The 18,505-nt window shown below is 64.5% G+C and overlaps 3 protein-coding genes across 3 annotated transcripts; 1 reads left to right on the forward strand and 2 right to left on the reverse strand.

Moving 5' to 3' along the window:
• Window positions 1–1,649: 1,649 nt before the first annotated feature.
• SLC35E4 (solute carrier family 35 member E4) lies at window positions 1,650–5,621 on the reverse strand. Its single transcript, XM_066562122.1, has 2 exons — window positions 4,904–5,621; window positions 1,650–3,644 (listed from the first exon to the last, which is right to left on the reverse strand). The coding sequence occupies exons 1-2, from the start codon at window positions 5,502–5,504 to the stop codon at window positions 3,217–3,219; spliced, it is 1,029 nt and encodes a 342-aa protein (XP_066418219.1). The 5' UTR covers window positions 5,505–5,621; the 3' UTR covers window positions 1,650–3,216.
• Window positions 5,622–6,379: 758 nt separating this feature from the next.
• Window positions 6,380–9,534, reverse strand: TCN2 (transcobalamin 2). Its single transcript, XM_066562293.1, has 10 exons — window positions 9,121–9,534; window positions 8,422–8,611; window positions 8,301–8,348; window positions 8,087–8,220; window positions 7,832–7,990; window positions 7,581–7,756; window positions 7,145–7,319; window positions 6,863–7,055; window positions 6,583–6,704; window positions 6,380–6,486 (listed from the first exon to the last, which is right to left on the reverse strand). Exons 1-10 carry the CDS (start codon window positions 9,182–9,184, stop codon window positions 6,425–6,427), a joined length of 1,323 nt encoding a protein of 440 aa, XP_066418390.1. The 5' UTR covers window positions 9,185–9,534; the 3' UTR covers window positions 6,380–6,424.
• A 977-nt stretch (window positions 9,535–10,511) lies between these two features.
• PES1 (pescadillo ribosomal biogenesis factor 1) lies at window positions 10,512–18,304 on the forward strand. Its single transcript, XM_066562049.1, has 15 exons — window positions 10,512–10,574; window positions 10,912–10,991; window positions 11,595–11,748; window positions 11,831–11,940; window positions 12,897–13,068; window positions 13,870–13,959; window positions 15,167–15,283; window positions 15,419–15,496; window positions 15,855–15,944; window positions 16,099–16,229; window positions 16,359–16,484; window positions 16,579–16,763; window positions 16,849–17,012; window positions 17,382–17,549; window positions 17,828–18,304. Exons 1-15 carry the CDS (start codon window positions 10,551–10,553, stop codon window positions 17,912–17,914), a joined length of 1,776 nt encoding a protein of 591 aa, XP_066418146.1. The 5' UTR covers window positions 10,512–10,550; the 3' UTR covers window positions 17,915–18,304.
• Window positions 18,305–18,505: the final 201 nt, after the last annotated feature.

Here is an 18,505-nt window from a genome sequence, read left to right on the forward strand (position 1 = left end):
TGCAGAGAAGCTGTGGCTGCTCCTGCATCTCTACAAGTGTCCAAGGCCAGGTTGGATGGGGTTTGGAGCACCCTGGGATAGTGGAAGGTGTCCCTGCCCATTGCAAGGGATAGGATGAGATGACCTTTAAGTTCCCTTCCCACCCAAAGCATCTTGTGATTCCATAATTCTTTGTCAGCCAGCACCTCCAAGCATGTGGAACTGCCCCCCATCCCTCAGAGCTGTGACCCCTCCCCAGAAGGAGCCACCCCTACCTATGCCCATGTGAGGGCTGTGCCCGTTGTTCCAGCTGGGCTCTTCCTGCCCTGTGCCAGGGGCTGCTCTCCAGGAAGGTGTCCCATCTGCTCCCTTCCCAAAAACCCCAGGGCTGGGATGCCTTTCCCTCATCCAGCTTGGCCGGAGCAGCACCAAGCTCAGCACAGGGGCAGCTGTCAAGAGAGGTGGGAAACCAAATCCTTCCTGGGGCCAGAGCAGAGGGATAACACCAGGCTGAGATCATGGCCTGGAATACCCAGAGAGAGGGTCACCACAGCCAGCCACCCCTCCCACCACTGCTGGGCTTTCCACAGGCAACACAACCCCAATCCCAGCAGGAATGCTGCCCTTGAACCCCCAGCTACTGTCACCACTGCACAGGAACACACACAGGGAGCTGCAGAGCACTGGGAGCACCACACGGCACTGGATCCAAGGTGGGAAAGGCAAAGCCATGGATGGAGCCGGGATCCAGGCAGACCCCAGTGCCAGCAAATGAGTCAGGGGCTGGGACAGGCAGGAGCCCCTGGGGAGGGCTCCTGAGCCGGCCATGCTGCAGGTGGCAGGATTGCAGGTCTCACTCCTCCTTCCAACACTCCCCGCTGTGAAAATGCCTCTGGAATGTGAGCCCAGAAAGCAAACACGCTCCCGGCCAGAGCAGGGGCTGCTGGCCGATAACTGTGGGCCCTTTGTGTCCTTTTTGGGATGGGCACCACTCCAGCCGCACCTGGGGCACCTTGGCAAAGGTGGCAGCAGCGGTGGCACGCTGGGCACGCCCCGGAGATCTGCCCACCCCTCACCCGTGTGCTGGGAAGGAGCCGTTCCTCGGGGGCTGCTGGAAGCAGCCTCAAATCACTGCCCCAATAATGGAAAAAAATCGCAGTTTGGGAAAGAGGGCGGGAACCAGTGAAGATTTTCCGGGGGAAGCGGGGTTGTGTTTTTGTGTTCAAGTGAGTCACCAGGCTGAGAAGGGTGGAACAAGCAATACATGGTGTGACTTTTGGGGCTGTCCTGGGCAGGGCAAGGAGCTGAACTCGATGATCCTTGTGGATCCTTTCCAACCCAGGATATTCCATGATTCCATGACTCAGGGGACAGGATGCTCCAGTGTCATGGCACCCCAGGGCAGGGCAAAGCACCCACCCTTTTCCAGACACTTGTGGTCAGTGACTGCTCTCTGTGTCACTGCATCCCTCCCGTGTCCTGTGGGGTGTCCCAGTGCCAGCCCTGGGGCTGCCAAGCCACAGCTGTCCCTGCTGGAGCTGGAGATGCTGGACACAGCTTCCCAAGAGCTGCCACATCCTGAGGCACTCCTGTGCCTCACTTTCCTATCCCTGCACTGAGTGCTCCTCCCTTCCTTCCTTCTTGGCCAGGAGATCGCTGGGAGCCAAGGGTGGAGTTCAACAAAAATAGAGCTTTATTTTGGGACAAGTGCAATCGGAGCTGGGTCCTTCGGCCCCGGCGTGGGGATACAAATGTGGCAACGGCCACCATGAACCCCGCAGCGGTGCCAGGCACACACACCGGGTTGTCCCTTTGCCATGGCGAGCATGTGCTGTGTCACAGCCCAGCAGTGTCCCGTGTCACAGCCCACCACTGTCCTGGAGCGATGGCAGCTGGTCCAGGCTGCTCCCGTGCCCTCGGCTGGGCTCTCACCATCTCTGCCACGGATGCCAGTCTGCAGCGAGCTGGGAGGGGTGGGGACAGCTGTGGGGGCTGAGGGGCGTGGTGGGGACAAGGACAACATCAGCAGCACCACCGGCAGCCCCGTGGGATTGTCATGACACGGTGGGGACGGGGACAGGAGAGGGGACACACCTGCCCTGTCCTGGGCGTTCGATTCAGCCATGAGAACTGAGTGTACACAGAGAGCCAGGGGCCACTCCAGCCAGCAGAGCTCAGTAGTGACACACACACACAGACACACAGCCAGACACACAGACACGTCCGTTTCCCCAGGTGGGACAGCAGCTGGATGCACAGAGCTGTGTATCCAGAGCTGTGTCCAGAGCCATGTCCCTGGGCCCTGTGTGCACACAGGGACACGTGCAGAGCCAGTGCACAGCGGGACCTGCCAGCAGCACACACCTGCACACACACACACACACACACACAGAGCTGTGCACGCCCAGCCTGCACACACCAGCACACCTGTGCCACATAGACACCATGTACACACCTGTGTACGGCCTGGGGCAATGCACAGGTGCCCACAAGCACGAGACCTGGTGGCACACAGAGCCTGTGCACACCAACATGTGCACACCAATGCATGCACACCAACATGTGCACACAGAGCCTGTGCACACCAACATGTGCACACCAATGCATGCACATTAACATGTGCACACAGAGCCTGTGCACACCAACATGTGCACACCAATGCATGCACATTAACATGTGCGTACCAACACACGCACACCAACACATGAACACAGAGCTGTGCACACCAATGTGTGCAGTGTCATACACATCAACACAGGCACGTCCCACACAGGGCCATGCTCACACCTGCAGAGCCTGTGCATACCCACAAGCACAGAGCTGTGCACAGACCCACTCACACCCAAGAATGTGCAATTCCACACATGTGCACACATCACGTGTGCACATCAGCACATCCATGTGCACAGTGCTGTGCTCACCAGCACACCTTGATACTGTGCAAAGCAGGGTGTATACACTCACTTCTGGGCACACCAGAAAACACAACATGCATGCAACCATGCACACTGACACACGTGTGGCACAGAGTCACACACACCCTGGCACACACTGCACAGAGTCACACACACTGGCATAGAGTCACACACCCTGGCACACACATGTGCACAGTGACACACACATTGGCACACACGTGCACAGTCACACACTGGCACACATGTGCACAGTCACACACACTGGCACACGTGGGCACAGCGCTCCCCCAGAGCCCTCCCGGCCCCGACCCCCCGTGGGTCCCTATTCGTGGCGCGGGTGCCACCGCAGCCCGCGCAGGCCCCAGCAGGCGGCCAGGAGCCGGGGCTGGTGGTACAGCACCATCCCCGCCAGCGTCAGCGCCACGCCGGCGTAGCCCAGCGCGCCCAGCCGCGTGCCGAACAGCAGCCACGACAGCAGCAGGTTGCCCACCACGGTGAGGCTGCCCAGGAGGTGCAGCGTGAGGGCAGACGTGAGGGACAGGAGGCAGGAGGTGGCCAGGTTGTAGAGGACGGAGCCCAGGCAGCTGAGCAGGACGCAGCCCCAGAGCGCGGCGTCGGGGCGAAGGACGCCCTGCCACGAGGGGCCCAGCTCCAGCGCCACGGCCGCCCCGAACAGCAGCACGAAGCTGGGCAGGGACGTCAGGCCCAGCAGGGACAGCGCGTCCAGACGGTCCTCCTGCAGCAGCACACCTGGGGGGACAGGGGGACGGACGGTCAGTGGGACATCCCATGGGAACAGCCACCCACTGCAGGGACACCCAGCACCCACGGGAGACAGAGCAGTAAAGAGATCCCAAATGTCACTGGGAAGGGGAAAATGAAGGGGGGCAGTTCCTTCCGTGGGCTGGGGGTGCCCTGGTTTGGGCAGGTCCCAGTTTAGAGGTTCCCTGGTTTGGATGTGTCTCTGTTCAGGAGTCCTTCATTTCTGGGATTCCTTGGTTTAGGGGGTGTCCCACTCTGGGGATGCCGTGATTCCGAGGGTGTCTGCTTTCACGGGTGCCTGTGTTTGGGAGGGTTGGACAGGGCAGCTTTCCCAGCCCGTTTCAGAGCATTTGTCCCCATGTCCCCCCCTCCAGGTCATCCGAGGACAGTGGGGACAGCAGGCACAGCATGGCCAGCTGCAACACACAGACATGCCCTTACGCTCCCCAGGGCCACTGTCCATGTCCCACCAGGGGTGAAAGGGTGACAGGGCAGTGGCACAATGACCAGTGGTGTCCCTTGGGGGGGCCACAGCACCCCACTACAGCCATGGAGCCCTTGGGGTGGGCACAGGGCCCCATGCCAGAGCCTGTCCCCACGGTGCCCCGAGTCACAGGCTCAGAGGAAATGCTCCCTTCCCAGCCAGAACCATCCCAGCTGGCTCCTCACTGCCACGTGCCAAGGACACCATGGCCCAGGTGGCACCGTGGCCACCCTGGGAAGGGGGGACTCGCAGGGGGTCAAGCAGCCCACGGGGATGGGACAGGCTGGGTGACCCTGAGCCAAGCTAGGGCACTTCCACCCCCCATGGCCCAAGGACACCACAGGGACACTAATGGTGTCACCACTGACAAACTAGAGTCACGTCACCTCAGGGCAGGGCCACAAACACTACACAGCCCTGACAGGGGCAAGGGTGGCTCTGGGGTGCCACTGGGGCTGGGGTGATACAAAGGTGGCACCAAGGGCAACAGGGACAGCAGGTGGCACCGGGACTGGGGTGAAACTGGGAGCCAGAGTGCCACCACGGTTGCGTCACACTGTGGCCACGGTCAAAGCCCAAAGGAGGCATTAGGGTAACACCAGTGATAGGGTGGGGTGGCATTGGGGCTGGGATGACACCAGGGTGCACAGAGGGTGGCAGGACGAGCAGGGAGAACCCCCAGCACCAGGGGTGGCACCGAGGTGACACCAGCACCCCCGCGCCCCAGGGGTGGACATGCAGGACAGGGACAGGTGGCACTTACTCTGCTGGATGGACTTGAGGGCGCGGAGCACGGTGGCGGCCAGGAGGAAGCCGCAGCCGGGCTGGGAGAAGCAGAGCCCGCCGGCGATGCTGCAGGCGGCCCCGGCGCACACCGGCCCCATGGCCCAGAACTGCAGCGGGTGCGGCCGCCGGCCCCCCAGCAGCCCCAGCAGCAGCGTCACCAGCGGCGTGGTGGTGGCCACGGCCTGGGCCACGTCCAGCTGCACGTAGCTCAGGCCCAGGTTGCCCAGGGCCACGCTGGTGCAGAAGGTGAGGCTGAGCAGGTAGATCCTGGCGCGGGGCCGGGGGCCCGGTGCCCGCGCCCAGCCCAGCGGGTACCCCACGGCCACGCCGGACAGCATGTGCAGCGCCGAGAGCAGCAGCGGGTAGCGGAACCCGTGCGCCGCGAAGATCCACTTGTTGAGGCCGGCCATGGTGGTGCCGGTGCCCAGCCAGGCCAGCACGCTCAGGGTCAGCGGCAGCGCCGGCCCCGGCGGCCGCCCCCCGTGCGCCTGCCCCGGGTCGGGCTTCCAGGGCCGCACGGTGCCCGCGCCCGCCGCGCTCATCGCGGCTTCATCGCCCCGCCGCGACCGCGGGCACATGGGCACCGGCTCCGCCGCCTCCGGCCGCCCCTCGCCGCTCTGCCCCGTCCTCCCGGAGCCCCGCGATGGCTGCCGGTGACAGCGGCGCTGGCGCGGTGGTGGCCGCGCTGTCCCCGCTCCCCGCGGCGGCGGCCGCGCTGTCCCCGCTGCCCGGGTGGCGCTGCCCCGGCCGGGGGTGCTGGCGGGGCTCAGCGCCGGGCTGGCGGTGCCATGTGCCGGGAGGCGGCGGCGCGGCCGGGGCAGGCGGAAAGTTTGGTGATGGCGGGAGCGGAGGGCGGAGGCTCCGCCCTGCGAGGGCAGCGCGTCACTGCCGGGCGGGCGGGGCACGGCGGGCACGGGCACCGGGGCACAGCCAGCACCGCCCGCCAGGCACCCGGCCCTCAGCGCCCTCCGCGGCGACAGCGGAGCCGCCTCCAAGCCCCGCCCGGCCCCCGGCCCCATCGCCCCCGACCCCGACCCGCCGCTGTCCCAGGGATTTTGGGGGCCGGGTTAAACGCCCGGGGGAGTCACAGATGTGCAGATTTGGGGGTGCCCCTCGGGCACTGCGGTGCCCGAGCCCTGGGACAGTGGGGGCTCAGTAACCCCCGGGGGGTTACAGAGGAGGAGGATCCAGCTTGCTGAGGATGAACAGCGCTGACGCGGGCTCCCCAAATTTTTGGCCGTCCCAAAAATGCTTGGGACATCCCAAAAACGGCTGCTCCCAGCGGCCGCCTGCCCCATTCTCGAGTGCAACCAGGACTGGAGGAGCTGCTGGTTTTGGTGCTCCTGTCCCACTGCACCTGTAGGACACAGAGCATGGTGTGTGTCCCCTCCTCCCGCCCCTGGCAGATTTGGGGTGCTGGCCCACAGAAAGCAGGAGGCAGGGAGCCGGCAGGTCCTGTGCCCACAGTGGGGGTTTCATTGCCATCACCCCCCACCCTCTACCACTCGCTGAGGCGCAGGATGAGGGTCGCCCCATCCGGGGGTCTGTACTCGGCGATACCTGTGGGGAGAGGGACAACAGTCTGGGGTGAGACAGCAGCCATGGGGCTGTGGGGGACCCCTGCCACCTCCCCAGGGACCCCCACCCACCACTCACCCATCTGCAGGGGGGTGTTGGGCGCAGACAGGATCTGCCAGTAGTTCCGCTTCTCCTGCCGGGCCTCCAGCCCCAGCACCTGGGTCAGGAAGGGGCCCTGGGGGGTGTCCTGGGTGTGGAACCTGGGAGGGGGGGACAGTGGGATCAGGGGGGCGAGGCTGCAGCCTCGGCACTGCTGGGGGGGCACAGAGCTGCTCCAAGGGAGCTGTGAGCTGGGAACCAGAGTGAGCCCGGCACAGGGCACAGGTGCAGGACACGTGGCCACCACAGCCCCACACACCTGAATTCACGGGGGTCCAGCACCGCAGCTGCCCGGAGCACGTCCAGGAGGGAGGCGGCGGCGGGCACGGGCACCAGGCGGTCGTAGAGCTGGAGGTCATAGCACCAGGGCAGGGGACACTCCACCACCAGCTGCACCATCTTGTTCCCCGGCACCTCAGGCAAAGGCTCCATGTCCAGGGGTGTCAGCGTGTCTGCGAGAAGCCACCACGGCACTGGAGACACGCAGCCACCCCTGTGGTGACACCAGCGCTGACCACAATCCCGCTAGCCCAGCTCCTACCTGGCTCCTCCCCGCAGTGCCAGGAGGCGATGTCCAGGTAGGAGTGGCCGTGCAGCACCGGCAGCACCTGGGCCATGGTGGCAGCGGTGCCGAAGGCTTCCAGGTTCTCCAGCAGTGCAGCCATGGCCTGGCCGAACGCCGGCTCCGTCTGGCACTCGCCTGTGGCCAGGAACACCTGGGACAGGGAGGGACGGAGGTGGTGGGAAGAGGGGGGAGGGTTGGGTACGTGGGCACTGCACTGCTGAGCATCACCTGCCCCACAGCAGCTGCATCTGCTGGGGCACCCGCATCTGCATCTGCACCCACACCCACATCTGCACCCACACCCACATCTGCACCCACATCTGCATCTGCACCCACACCCAGATCTGCAGACCCACTTCCCCCCATGCCCATTCCCCATACCAGCCCAGATGTCCCCTCAGGTGACACCCACCTGCAGGGCCCACGGGGTGCTGTAGATGTTGCCGATGACGCCGTCGGGGCCCTGGGCCTTGGCCATGTTCCTGCTGGCCTCGTGTGCAGCCAGCCGGAGCTTGGCTGCCAGCTCGGTCCCCACCAACCTCCTCCGCTCCAGGCAGGTGAAGGCCAGTGCCACCACAGCCTCGGTGTCTGCAGGGACACCCCGGTGTCACCCCAGAGTCACACACCGCCAGGGTGCCACCGCCTGTGCCCACGGGCCCTTACCCACGGTGTTGTCACCATGCCCGAGCCTTCTGTGGTGCTGGGCCGTGAGGAGCTGCTGGACCACCTGGTCCCGCACCCGCTTGCGGTGCACACACAGTGCCAGCACGCCCAGCCCATACTGGTAGTAACTGGTGATGGGGTGGCCTCGCTGCTGGGAGCCTGGGGACAATGTGTGGTGTCACCAGGGTGAGCCAGTGCCTCACAGCCAGACGTGTAGGTGCCAGGGGGGCACTCACCCCGCAGGGACACCCTCACCTGTCCACTCCTCCTCCAGGTAGTACTTGAGCCATGTCACCAGCGAGCGATGGGGACTGAGTGGGGGACAGGTGGCCTGCAGCCCCAGCAGGTACAGTGCCAGCCGCCCCGTGTACGGGGGCTCCTCCATGCTCCTGCAAGGCACGGGTCACCTCCCAGGACACCGCCCGAGGCGTCACCTGCCCCGAGGGGACCCCGGGACACCCACACTTACATGCTGCGCTCAGCATCCCACCGGGAGCGGCCGTAGCCCTGCAGGCTCCTGCAGGGACAGAGTGTCAGTGCGGGGGACAGGGGCGGCCCCAAAGGCCCGTGGGGACCCCCCGGGCACCTACCTGCCGTAGGGGTGCTGGAAGGCGTCCTGCAGCCGCTCCAGGTAGCGCTGCTCCAGCCGGGGGTGGTGCTCGCGGGCCAGGCGCAGGGCCAGGTACACGGCGGGGTCAGGGTCCCGCGCGGGGTCCCCCGCCAGCCCCAGCAGCCGCGCACTCAGCGCCCGCACGGCGCCCGCCGAGCCCGCTGGGGGCTCTGCCCGGCCCGGGAGAGGCAGCGCAGGTGAGGGGGCCCGAGAGGGCCGAGACCCCCCCAGGCACGGCCCTGCAGCCCCACAGCCCCCCAAAGCTGCGTGGGGCCGCGGTGGGCAGGGACCCCCAGCACCCACCCATCCACACACCCCACACCCTCTGCGTCCCCCCCCCCAAATCCCATAACCTCCAGATTTCCCACCAAAAAAAGAGGAAGAAACAAGGAGACGTGACATGGAGCAGGAGCACAGAGACCCCGAGGGGGTGGCGGAGGGCAGGGGTGACACCTCTGTCCCCAGGGACCCGTGGTGGGGGGTGGGCACGGGCTGGCTCCGGGCAGGGAAAGGGGCGGCAGGGGCTGGGTTGGGGGAGCTGAGCCCCGGAGAATTTGTCACCGAGGCGCTGGAGATGGGGCTCATCCCCCCAGCCCCGCTCCTCGGGGACCCCCCGAGCTCAGGGCGAGCCCCGGCCCGGGGGGTCCCGGGCAGGTTCGGGGGCTGGGGCCGCACTCACCGCAGCAGCGGGCGGGCAGGAGCGCGGGCAGCAGCAGCAGCAGCAGCACGAGCGGCAGCCCCATGGCGGAGCGGGACAGGGGGACACGGGGGTGTCACAGCCCCACCGGACAGTCGGGAGAGACAGGACGAGCCCGGAGCTGGGATAGCACGGGAAGGTGTGGCGAGAGGCCGTTTCCGCACGCCTGGGCCGAGTCAGCACAAACGGGGCCGAAGTCGGGCTGAGGCACAGCCGAGGGGAGCGGGGGCAGCCCGGGGCAGCCCGGGGCAGCCCGGGACACCCTGCCCGGGGCAGGCCGGGACAGCCTGCCCGGGACAGCCTGCCCGGGGCAGCCCGACCCGAGCTGCCGCTGCTCGGGGCAGAGCCGGCGGCCACAGCCCAAAAATAGACAGGGCTGAAACCCGGCCAAACCCGGCCCCTGGAAAGAATCGCTATGCTCGCCTCCAAGAACGATTTAATTGAGAAAGCGGAGATCGATCAGCCGCGCCCGGCAGCCGCGGGACGGGCGGGGAGGGGCACGAACCCCCCAAACATCCCTAAAGCCAGGGATGAGGGGATCCTGAGCCCCGCGAGGTGGAACTCCCCCCGCCGGGGAGGACGTAGAGTCCTGAGCCAGGAGGGGACCCCGGGGCCGCGGCTGGGCTCAGGTCCCGCCAGCCCGGGGACACCCGAGCACGGGGGCGGGCCTGGGGAGCCCCTGCCATAGAGACCCCCCGTGCCCGGGTGTTCGCCAAACACCCGCCCCGCTGTGGGCCCCCAGGCCGCTGCCTGCGGTCGGTGCTGCGGCATCAGGGACCACAGGAGGGCAGCGGGACCCGCAGGCCCGGGCAGGGACCCGCGGGCGCCATCCCGGGGTGTGACCGGCCCCCGAACCCAGGCCATGCTCGCCGGTCCTGCCTCGCTATATCCCAGTATGCTCCGCGCCATCACTGCCTCGCTATATCCCAGCGTGCTCTGCGGCACCCCTGCCTCGCTATATCCCGGCGTGCTCAGTGCCACCACTGCCTCATTGTGTCCCGGCATGCCCTGCGCAGCCCCGCCTCGGTACATCCCGGCATGCCCCGCGCTACTAGGCAGCTGTATATCCCGACGTGCTTCGCGCCTCCCTGCCTCGCTATATCCCGGCATGCCCCACAGGGCACCGCAATATCCCAGTGCGCTCTGCGTCTCAGGACCCCTCTGCTAGGGCTCTGGGCTGCCCGCGGCGCGCCTGACTGAGCCGCCGGTGCCGCCTGCCCCGGCCCGCCCGCCCGTTTTTCCCGCTTTGCTCTCGGTGCCCGCTTTGCTCTCGGTGCTCACGCCGTTCTCGGTGCCCGCGCGGGGCCGCTCCGGTGTGCGCAGGCCCGGCGGCGGGCGCAGGCGAGCCGCGGGCAGCGTGGGGTCCTGCGTGGCTCAGGGCACGTGGCGGCGGCGGCGGCGGCGCTGGGGCCATGGGCGGGCTGGAGAAGAAGAAGGTACCGGGCCCTTCTCGCTCTCTGTTCGGCCGCGGGCTCGCCGCCCGGTGCCTCCCCGGGCCGTTCCTCCCTCCCCTCTCCGTGCCCCCCGGTGCCGCCCCTCTGGCCGCGCCGTGCCCCTGCAGCCCTCCCTGGCGGCGGTGCTCGCTCCTTCTCCCGGTGCCCGGTTCCGCTCCTGCCCCCGGGCTGGCCATGCCCGGTGCCCCCTGCCAGCCCCCCATGCCCTGGTTCCCGTCCCTCCTCCCTCTCCGCTCCCGGGGGTCCCGGTGGCCCCGGGCTGGTTGCGGGGGTCCCCTCCACAGCCCCAAGCTCCCCCAACGCTCCCGTCTCTTCCCAGTACGAGCGCGGAGCCGCCACCAACTACATCACCCGGAACCGAGCACGGAAGAAACTGCAGCTGAGCCTGCCCGACTTCAGGTGCGGCCAGACCCGGGACCCCGCGGCCCTTGCGGTGCCCCCCGCACCCCGAACCCCCTTCCTGCGAACGCTTCGGTGCCCTGAGCTCCCCCGGTGCCACCCAGGGAAGCGAGGGGCGAAGGAGCCGGCGGTGGGTGCGAGGGTGGCTCCGGGACCCCCCGAACCCCGGGATCCCCAGAGCCCCTGAGCCCTCCCCCAGGCACCCCTGAAGTCCCCCGGGACAGCCTCAGCATCCCCGCCCCCCCCGCTGCCCGTCCCCAGCACCCCCATGGGCCCCCCGACCCCCCAGCCCTCCTGGGCTGTGCCCATCCAGGCCCCAGCAATCGCCCCTCAGCCCCCTGGGACCCCCAGAGCCCCCCGGGAGAGCAGAGGAGGGACCCCCGAGGTCTGTGCTGGGCTCTGGGGTGGCCGTGGGAATCCCTGAGCTCCTCCCCGAGGAGTGGCCCTTGGACTGGCCCTGTCCCCTGTCCCTCGGGGCCCTGCAGCTGCCCTGGGTTCAGGCTGCCGAGTTTGGGGCTCCCCCTCCACGGGTGGGGCCTGGGCTGGCCCAGGGGACACAGGGCAGCCGTGGCCCCCCTGTCCCAGCACTGTCCCCATCCCCAGGCGCCTCTGCATCCTCAAGGGGATTTACCCCCACGAGCCCAAGCACAAGAAGAAGGTGAACAAGGGCTCCACTGCCCCCAGGACCTTCTACCTGCTCAAAGACATCAAATTCCTGCTCCATGAGCCCATTGTCAACAAATTCCGGGAGTACAAGGTGAGTGTCCCCCCCCCCCCCGAGGGGCCCCCCCGGGGCCTGTCCTGGCCCACAGAGCCCCCATGTCCCCCTGTCCCCCCAGGTGTTTGTCAGGAAGCTTCGCAAGGCCTATGGGAAGAGCGAATGGGGCACTGTGGAGAGGCTGAAGGACAACAAACCCACCTACAAACTCGACCACATCGTCAAGGAGAGGTGAGGCAGCCCTGGCTGAGCCACCTGCAGCAGCATCCAGCCCTGGGGCCAGCACAGCAGAGACCTGGAGCCAGTGCAGAGGAGGCCATGGAGATGCTCCAAGGGCTGGAGCCAGGCTGGGAGAGCTGGGGTGCTCACCTGGAGAGGAGAAGGCTCCAGGGACACCTCAGAGCCCCTTGCAGTGCCTGAAGGGGCTCCAGGAGAGCTGGAGAGGGACTGGGGACAAGGGATGGAGGGACAGGACACAGGGAATGGCTCCCACTGCCAGAGGGCAGGGATGGATGGGATCTTGGGAATCAGGAATTGTTCCCTGGCAGGGTGGGCAGGCCCTGGCACAGGGTGCCCAGAACAGCTGGGGCTGCCCCTGGATCCCTGGCAGTGCCCAAGGCCAGGCTGGACATTGGGGCTGGGAGCAGCCTGGGACAGTGGGAGGTGTCCCTGCCATGGCAGGGGTGGCACTGGATGGACTTTAGGGTCCCTTCCCACCCAAACCATCTTGGGATTCTCTGATCTTTCACCACATCCATTCCTCTCTGAGAATCTACCTTGTGTGCAATTTCTGGAGTTATTGGTGGAGTTTTGTGTTTCTGGGCTGGAGAAGAAGGAATGAGAGAGCAGGGAATGCCCAGCCATCCTGGGTGGCTCCAGGAGAACACTAGGAGCTCCCCTGCTCTTCCTGTGGGATGCTTTCCTCAGAGGGCTGGTGGAGGGTTAATCCTGCCGAGGCTCTGGTGAGTTTGGTGACCATGAGCAAGGAGGGCACACAGGAGGGAGGAAACCCAATAACCATTCCTAAATGAGGCCGTTCATCACTCTCTGTGTTGCTCTGCTGGGATGTGCAGGTGGATGCTCCACAGTTCCCATTCCTTCCTCAGCCGGGGTCTCTCCCCCAGCCCCAGCAGCCTCTGCAGGACTCTGGGGCTGGCTGTGACCCCCGTGTCCCCCCCCGGGCACAGGTACCCCACATTTGTGGACGCTCTGCGGGACCTGGACGATGCCCTGTCCATGTGCTTCCTGTTCTCCACCTTCCCCCGCACGGGCAAGTGCCACGTGCAGACCGTGCAGCTGTGCCGGCGCCTGGCCATAGAGTTCCAGAACTTCATCATCGCCTCCCGCTCCCTGCGCAAGGTGGGACTGGGGGACACTCAGCCCTGCCTGGGGACACTCAGCCCTGCTGGGGACACTCAGCCCTGCTGGGGACACCGTGGGGTCGGGGCAGGGGGACACAGGGGGGGTCAGGGCAGGGATCTACTGGGATGTCAGGTCACACATCCCACTGGGGGTTCAGGCTAGGGATCCACTGGAGGGTCAGGGCAGGGATCTACTGGGATGTCAGGTCACACATCCCACTGGGGGGTCAGGGCAGGGATCCCACTGGGATGCTGGGGCAGGGATATTGTGATGGTGTTCACAGGGGTCTTAGGATGAGGGAAGAGACAAGGATCTGACTCCATGTTTCAGAAGGCTTGATTGATTATTTTATGATATATATTATATTAAAACTATACTAAAAGAATAGAAGAAAGGATTTCATCAGAAGGCTAGCTAAGAATAGAAAAGAAATTATGACAAAGGTTTGTGACTGACTGAGACACTCCAAACAGCTGGACTGTGATTGGCCATTAATTAGAGACAGCCACATGAGACCAATCCCAGATGCACCTGTTGCATTCCACAGCAGCAGATAATCATTGTTTACATTTTGTTCCTGAGGCCTCTCAGCTTCTCAGGAGAAAAAATCCTAAGGAAAGGACTTTTCATAAAACATGTCTGTGACAGGATCCCACTGGGGTGTCGGGGCAGGGATCCCACTGGATTATCAGGTCACACATCCCACTGGGATCTGAAGAACCTCCTGCCAGGGTCAGGATGACGGTGACAGGGACACAGCAGCATTCCTCCCACTGAGCCTGTGCTCTGTCCTGCCAGGTGTTCCTCTCCATCAAGGGCATCTACTACCAGGCAGAGGTGCTGGGGCAGCCCATCACCTGGATCACCCCCTACGCCTTCGCCCACGACGTGAGTACTGGGGAGAGCCTGGGGGATCACCCTGGGTCCTTGGGGATCACCAAGGGGAGAGGGACTGTCCCGTGGCACATGGGACAGACCATGGGGCCTGGCTGCAGAGGCACATGGGTACACAGCCACCTGTCACCCCGGGATCCCCGGGGCTGCCGGTGCCAGTCTCCCCAGTCATTCATGTGTCCCCAATCATTAATGTGCTCCTTTATCCGCCATTAAAGATTAACCTGTGGGAGCAAGGCTGGTGGAGCAAGGGAAATGATGAGTCAGATCATCCCTGCAGCCTCCCCAAAGGGCTTGTGCTGTGTCCCCCAGGCAGCAGGGCATGGGGATGTCCCTGCTGTGCTGGGACAACTTCCCCTGAGCCTTGGCAGGAGCTCACAGGCACAGCAGGGCCCTCTCCATTCCCACTCAGGATTTCCAGGGCTGAGCACAGTTTGGTTTAGGTTTTGTGGTTTTATGGTTCTGAATCATAGAACCCTGGAATGTTTTCAGTTGAAAAGAACCTTAAAGCCCATCCCATTCCACCCCTGCCATGGGCAAGGACACCTTCCACTATCCCATGATGCTCCAAGCCCCATCCAGCCTGGCCTTGGGCACTGCCAGGGATCCAGAGGCAGCCCCAGCTGCTCTGGGCACCCTGTGCCAGGGCCTGCCCACCCTGCCAGGAACAATTCCTGATTCCCAATATCCCATCCATCCCTGCCCTCTGGCAGTGGGAAGCCATTGCCTCTTGCACTCTTCACCGTGAAGAGTTGGAGTCCCTGGACCAAACCCCAAGGTCCCTATCCATGGTGGGATGAAGTGTTCCATGTATCCAGGCATGGAGGGGTGGCAGCAGGACCCTGGGGGAAGCCTGCAGAGTTCTCCCTGCCCAGGGTCTGGTGGTGGCTGTGTCATCTCTGCATTTGGGGCATGTTTAGGTTGGTTTTCAAGGAAAAGCTCTTCCTCCAGAGGGTGCCGGCACTGCCCAGGTTCCCCAGGGAATGGGCACAGCCCCGAGGCTGCCAGAGCTCCAGGAGCCTTTGGACAGCACTGCCAGGGATGGACAGGGTGGGATTGTTGGGGGTCTGGGACAGGACCTGGATGATCCCTGTGAGTCCCTTCCTAAATGGGGATATTGTGGGATCCTTGACACTGTGTGTGGGATGGGCCCCTGTGTAGGGGGGTCCTTTATCCCTGTGTCCCATCCTGTGTCTGGCAGCACCCCACAGACGTGGACTACCGGGTCATGGCCACCTTCACCGAGTTCTACACCACCCTCCTGGGCTTCGTCAACTTCCGCCTCTACCAGTCCCTGAACCTGCTGTACCCCCCCAAGGTGAGGCCACCCCGGGGTCACTGTATCCCACCCTGGGGTGGTGGCAACTGGATTGGTGGGGAGGGAGGGTGGAAATGAGAGATTTTTCGGTTATATGTGTTTGGCAGCTGCCTCCTCACCCGTTTTCCTCCCCAGATCGACAGCCAGGCTGAGGATGAGCTGAAGCCTGCAGAGGGCAAGGAGTACGCCATGGATTCAGAGAGCTACCTGGAGGTAAGGGACACTGCTGGCACTGTGACCTGTGGGGACACTGTGTGGCCTTCATGTCCTGCCCACAGCCCTCCTGGCGTGGCACCGAAGGACAGAGCCAGATCCCTGCAGGGTGGAGGGGGCTGATCCCAAACTCCCTGTTCCTGTAGGGCAGAGCTGGGCTCGGCTTTGGGCACCACCGGCCTCCCCCTGCATGGCCAGGGACCCCCCCAGAGTCCCATGCTGGGGATGGTGCCTGGAGGAGGCTGAATTCTGTCCAGGCCCTGGCTCTTCCAGCTTCTTGCTCTGAGAAATCCCCTTCCCCCGTGGGGCTGCCCCTGTTCCCACCCCCTGGAGGTGACTCCGTGTCCTCTCCCTGCAGAGGCTCTCGGCTCTGAGCGCCAGCCTGGCCCGGGCAGTGGCTCCAACCCACGAGGACGAGGTGGAGATGGATGAATTCCCAGTAGAGGGGGTAAGACCCTGGTGGGGGGCTCATCCCTGGTCTTGGGGGATCCTGTGCTGTGCCCAGGCTGGCAGCTTGGGGACAGCTCCTGAGACCCCTCTTGGCCAAGGGGGCCTTGGCAAGGGCTGTGTGGGGAGGAGGCTGAGGGCTTTGCTCTGAGCAGGAGACAGCAGAGCTGATGGACGCCAAGAAGAAGGAGCAGGAGGCTCTGGAGAAGCACAAGAAGCTCTTTGAGGGGCTGCGCTTCTTCCTCAACAGGGAGGTGCCCCGGGAGCCGCTGGCCTTCGTCATCCGGTGCGTGCTGGGCAGCCCTGGCCTCCCCCTCTGGCAGGACTCTTGGGGCCAGCCACCCGATGTCCTGTGGGTGAGGTGACCCTGAGGGTCCCACCCGCCTGTCTGACTCCTCGGTGGCATTGCCCACAGGTGCTTTGGCGGCCAGGTGTCCTGGGACAAGTCCCTGTGCATCGGCGCCACCTACGACGCCACCGACCCGTCCATCACCCACCACATCATCGACCGGCCCCGCCTGGACAAGCAGGTGGTTGGCAGGTGAGTGGGGCAGGGGGGCCCTGCCCGGAGCAGCCATCCCAGAGCTGTCCCATGGGCTCCAGAGCCTCAGGTGGGACCCCTCTGCCCTACCCAGGTACTACCTGCAGCCCCAGTGGGTTTTTGACTCGGTCAACGCCAAGCTGTGCCTGCCCGTGGCCGATTATTTCCCCGGGGTCCTGCTGCCCCCGCACCTCTCGCCCTTCGTGACAGAGAAGGAGGGTGACTACATCCCTCCCGAGAAGCTGAAGCTGCTGGCCCTGCAGAGAGGAGAGAATCCAGGTGCTGGGAGCCCCCAGAGGAGTTTGGGATCTGGGCTGTGCCTGCTCTGGAGCATCCCAAGGGTAATGATGGTGTCTCTTTGTAGAGGAAGAGAGTGAAGAGGAGGAGGAGGAAGAAGAGGAAGGTGACAATGACAAAGAAGAGGAGGAAGAGGAAGATGAGTCTGAGAAAGAAGAGGAGATGAAATTACAGAAGATGGAAGAGCAGAAGATGGAAGAGCAGAAGACTCAGAGCACGCAGAGCAACAAGGTGGGAGCCCATGGAGGCAGCCCTGGTGTCGCTGTCCCTGCTGAGGGGTGTCCCTGTCCTGGGACCACTGGGATACTCAGTCATGGAATGGTTTGGGTTGGGAGGGGCCTTAAAGCTCATCTTGTTCCAGCCTCTGCCATAGGCAGGGGCACCTCCTGCTGTCCCAGGTTGCTCCAAGCCCCGTCCAGCCCAGTCTGGAACACTCCCAGGGGTGCTCCTGGCCCCACACTCACAAGCTGCAGCTGCCAGCCCTGTCAGGGCCTGGCTGAGAGCTGTGGCTCTCCCTGGCCCGCAGTGGAAGGGCTGGAAATGCCTCTCCCTGTGGAAGGAGGGGGTTCCCAGTGTCCAGAGCTCCCTGGCTCCCCACAGGTGCTCCCTGTGAAGGTGACAGCAGGGAAGGTGCGGCTGGAGGACAAGCAGCGCCTGGAGCAGGAGCAGCAGAACGAGGAGAAGCGCTTGGCCATCATGATGATGAAGAAGAGGGAGAAGTACCTCTACAAGAAGATCATGTTCGGGAAGAAGCGCAAAATCCGCGAGGTACGGAGGCTGGGCCCTCACCTGCATCCTGGGGCGGGCTCTTCCCAGACCCACTCATTCCTTCCGCTCCTCCCTGTCCCTGGTGAAGGTGTTGAGGTCCCTGCCAGTGTCCCCAGGCTGCCTAGGTGGGCAGAGCTCCCTGTGTCCCCTCTCTATATCCCAGCCCTGATCCTGGTGCCATGGGGCCCATCCTCCATGTGCAGCTGGAGCTTGGGTGGGTCTGAGGGCTTGCAGCCCCTGTCCTGCTCTGACTGAGGGTCTCGGGGGTCTCTCCCCAGGCCAACAAACTGGCTGAGAAGAGGAAAGCCCACGATGCAGCCCTCAAGGAGCAGAAGAAGAAGAACAAGAAGGCGCGACAAGCCTGACGGGGCCGGGGGCTCCTGGATGGTTTTCCACTGTTGCCTTTGGGTGGAAAACCCTTGGCTTTGCTCCTGGGGCAGAAATGCTGTGTTTGAAACGTTTCCCATCTGTAAATCCACCTGCTGCTCTGCCTTTCCCCGCTCCCCTCTGCGGAGTCGGTGTTACAAGGACTGTCCTCTCCCTGCTGCTGCCACCTCTGCGTGAGGAAGAGGAGGCCAAGGAGAGCTCTGGGATTGTTCCGTGTGAATTTGCACAGCCCTGGCTGCTGGAGCCTGGCTCCCAGAGCTCCCCGGGGCAGAGGAGTGTGGAGCCCAGAGCCCACTGCTTCCCAGTGTCCACACAGAAAACCATATTCCTCTGTATTTTTATTTTTAATTAAAGAAGGTGATGCTTTTCTGGTGGTGTTTGTTTGCTCCTTCTGCCTGGGTGTCGGGGAGGCCCCTCAGGGGCTGATGTGGAGATCCATGGCTGGTGCCAGGGTTGCTGATCCTGCTGGATGTGTTCCTGGCAGCAGCAGTTATCTGTCAGTCTTGGGTTTTCCCCCAAAAACACCTTGGAGACACCACAGCTGGGGACAAGATGTCTCATGGGGTTTA

This window comes from Molothrus aeneus, chromosome 18 (assembly GCF_037042795.1).
Source record: "Molothrus aeneus isolate 106 chromosome 18, BPBGC_Maene_1.0, whole genome shotgun sequence".
In the NCBI taxonomy this organism is placed as follows: domain Eukaryota; kingdom Metazoa; phylum Chordata; class Aves; order Passeriformes; family Icteridae; genus Molothrus; species Molothrus aeneus.

What these genes read in the sequence shown, in the direction of transcription:
- TCN2 (XM_066562293.1), bottom strand. Translation starts at nt 9,184, where the DNA reads ATGGGGCTGCCGCTCGTGCTGCTGCTGCTGCTGCTGCCCGCGCTCCTG. An exon ending in CCTGGAGGAGGAGTGGACAG is followed by an intron (nt 7,991 to 8,086) that starts GTGAGGGTGTCC and finishes CATTGTCCCCAG; the next exon opens with GCTCCCAGCAGCGAGGCCAC. An exon ending in GCACCCCGTGGGCCCTGCAG is followed by an intron (nt 7,320 to 7,580) that starts GTGGGTGTCACC and finishes TCCCTGTCCCAG; the next exon opens with GTGTTCCTGGCCACAGGCGA.
- PES1 (XM_066562049.1), top strand. Translation starts at nt 10,551, where the DNA reads ATGGGCGGGCTGGAGAAGAAGAAG. An exon ending in ACAAATTCCGGGAGTACAAG is followed by an intron (nt 11,749 to 11,830) that starts GTGAGTGTCCCC and finishes CTGTCCCCCCAG; the next exon opens with GTGTTTGTCAGGAAGCTTCG. An exon ending in GACCACATCGTCAAGGAGAG is followed by an intron (nt 11,941 to 12,896) that starts GTGAGGCAGCCC and finishes CCCCGGGCACAG; the next exon opens with GTACCCCACATTTGTGGACG.
- SLC35E4 (XM_066562122.1), bottom strand. Translation starts at nt 5,504, where the DNA reads ATGTGCCCGCGGTCGCGGCGGGGCGATGAAGCCGCGATGAGCGCGGCG. An exon ending in CCTCAAGTCCATCCAGCAGA is followed by an intron (nt 3,645 to 4,903) that starts GTAAGTGCCACC and finishes CTGTCCCCCCAG; the next exon opens with GTGTGCTGCTGCAGGAGGAC.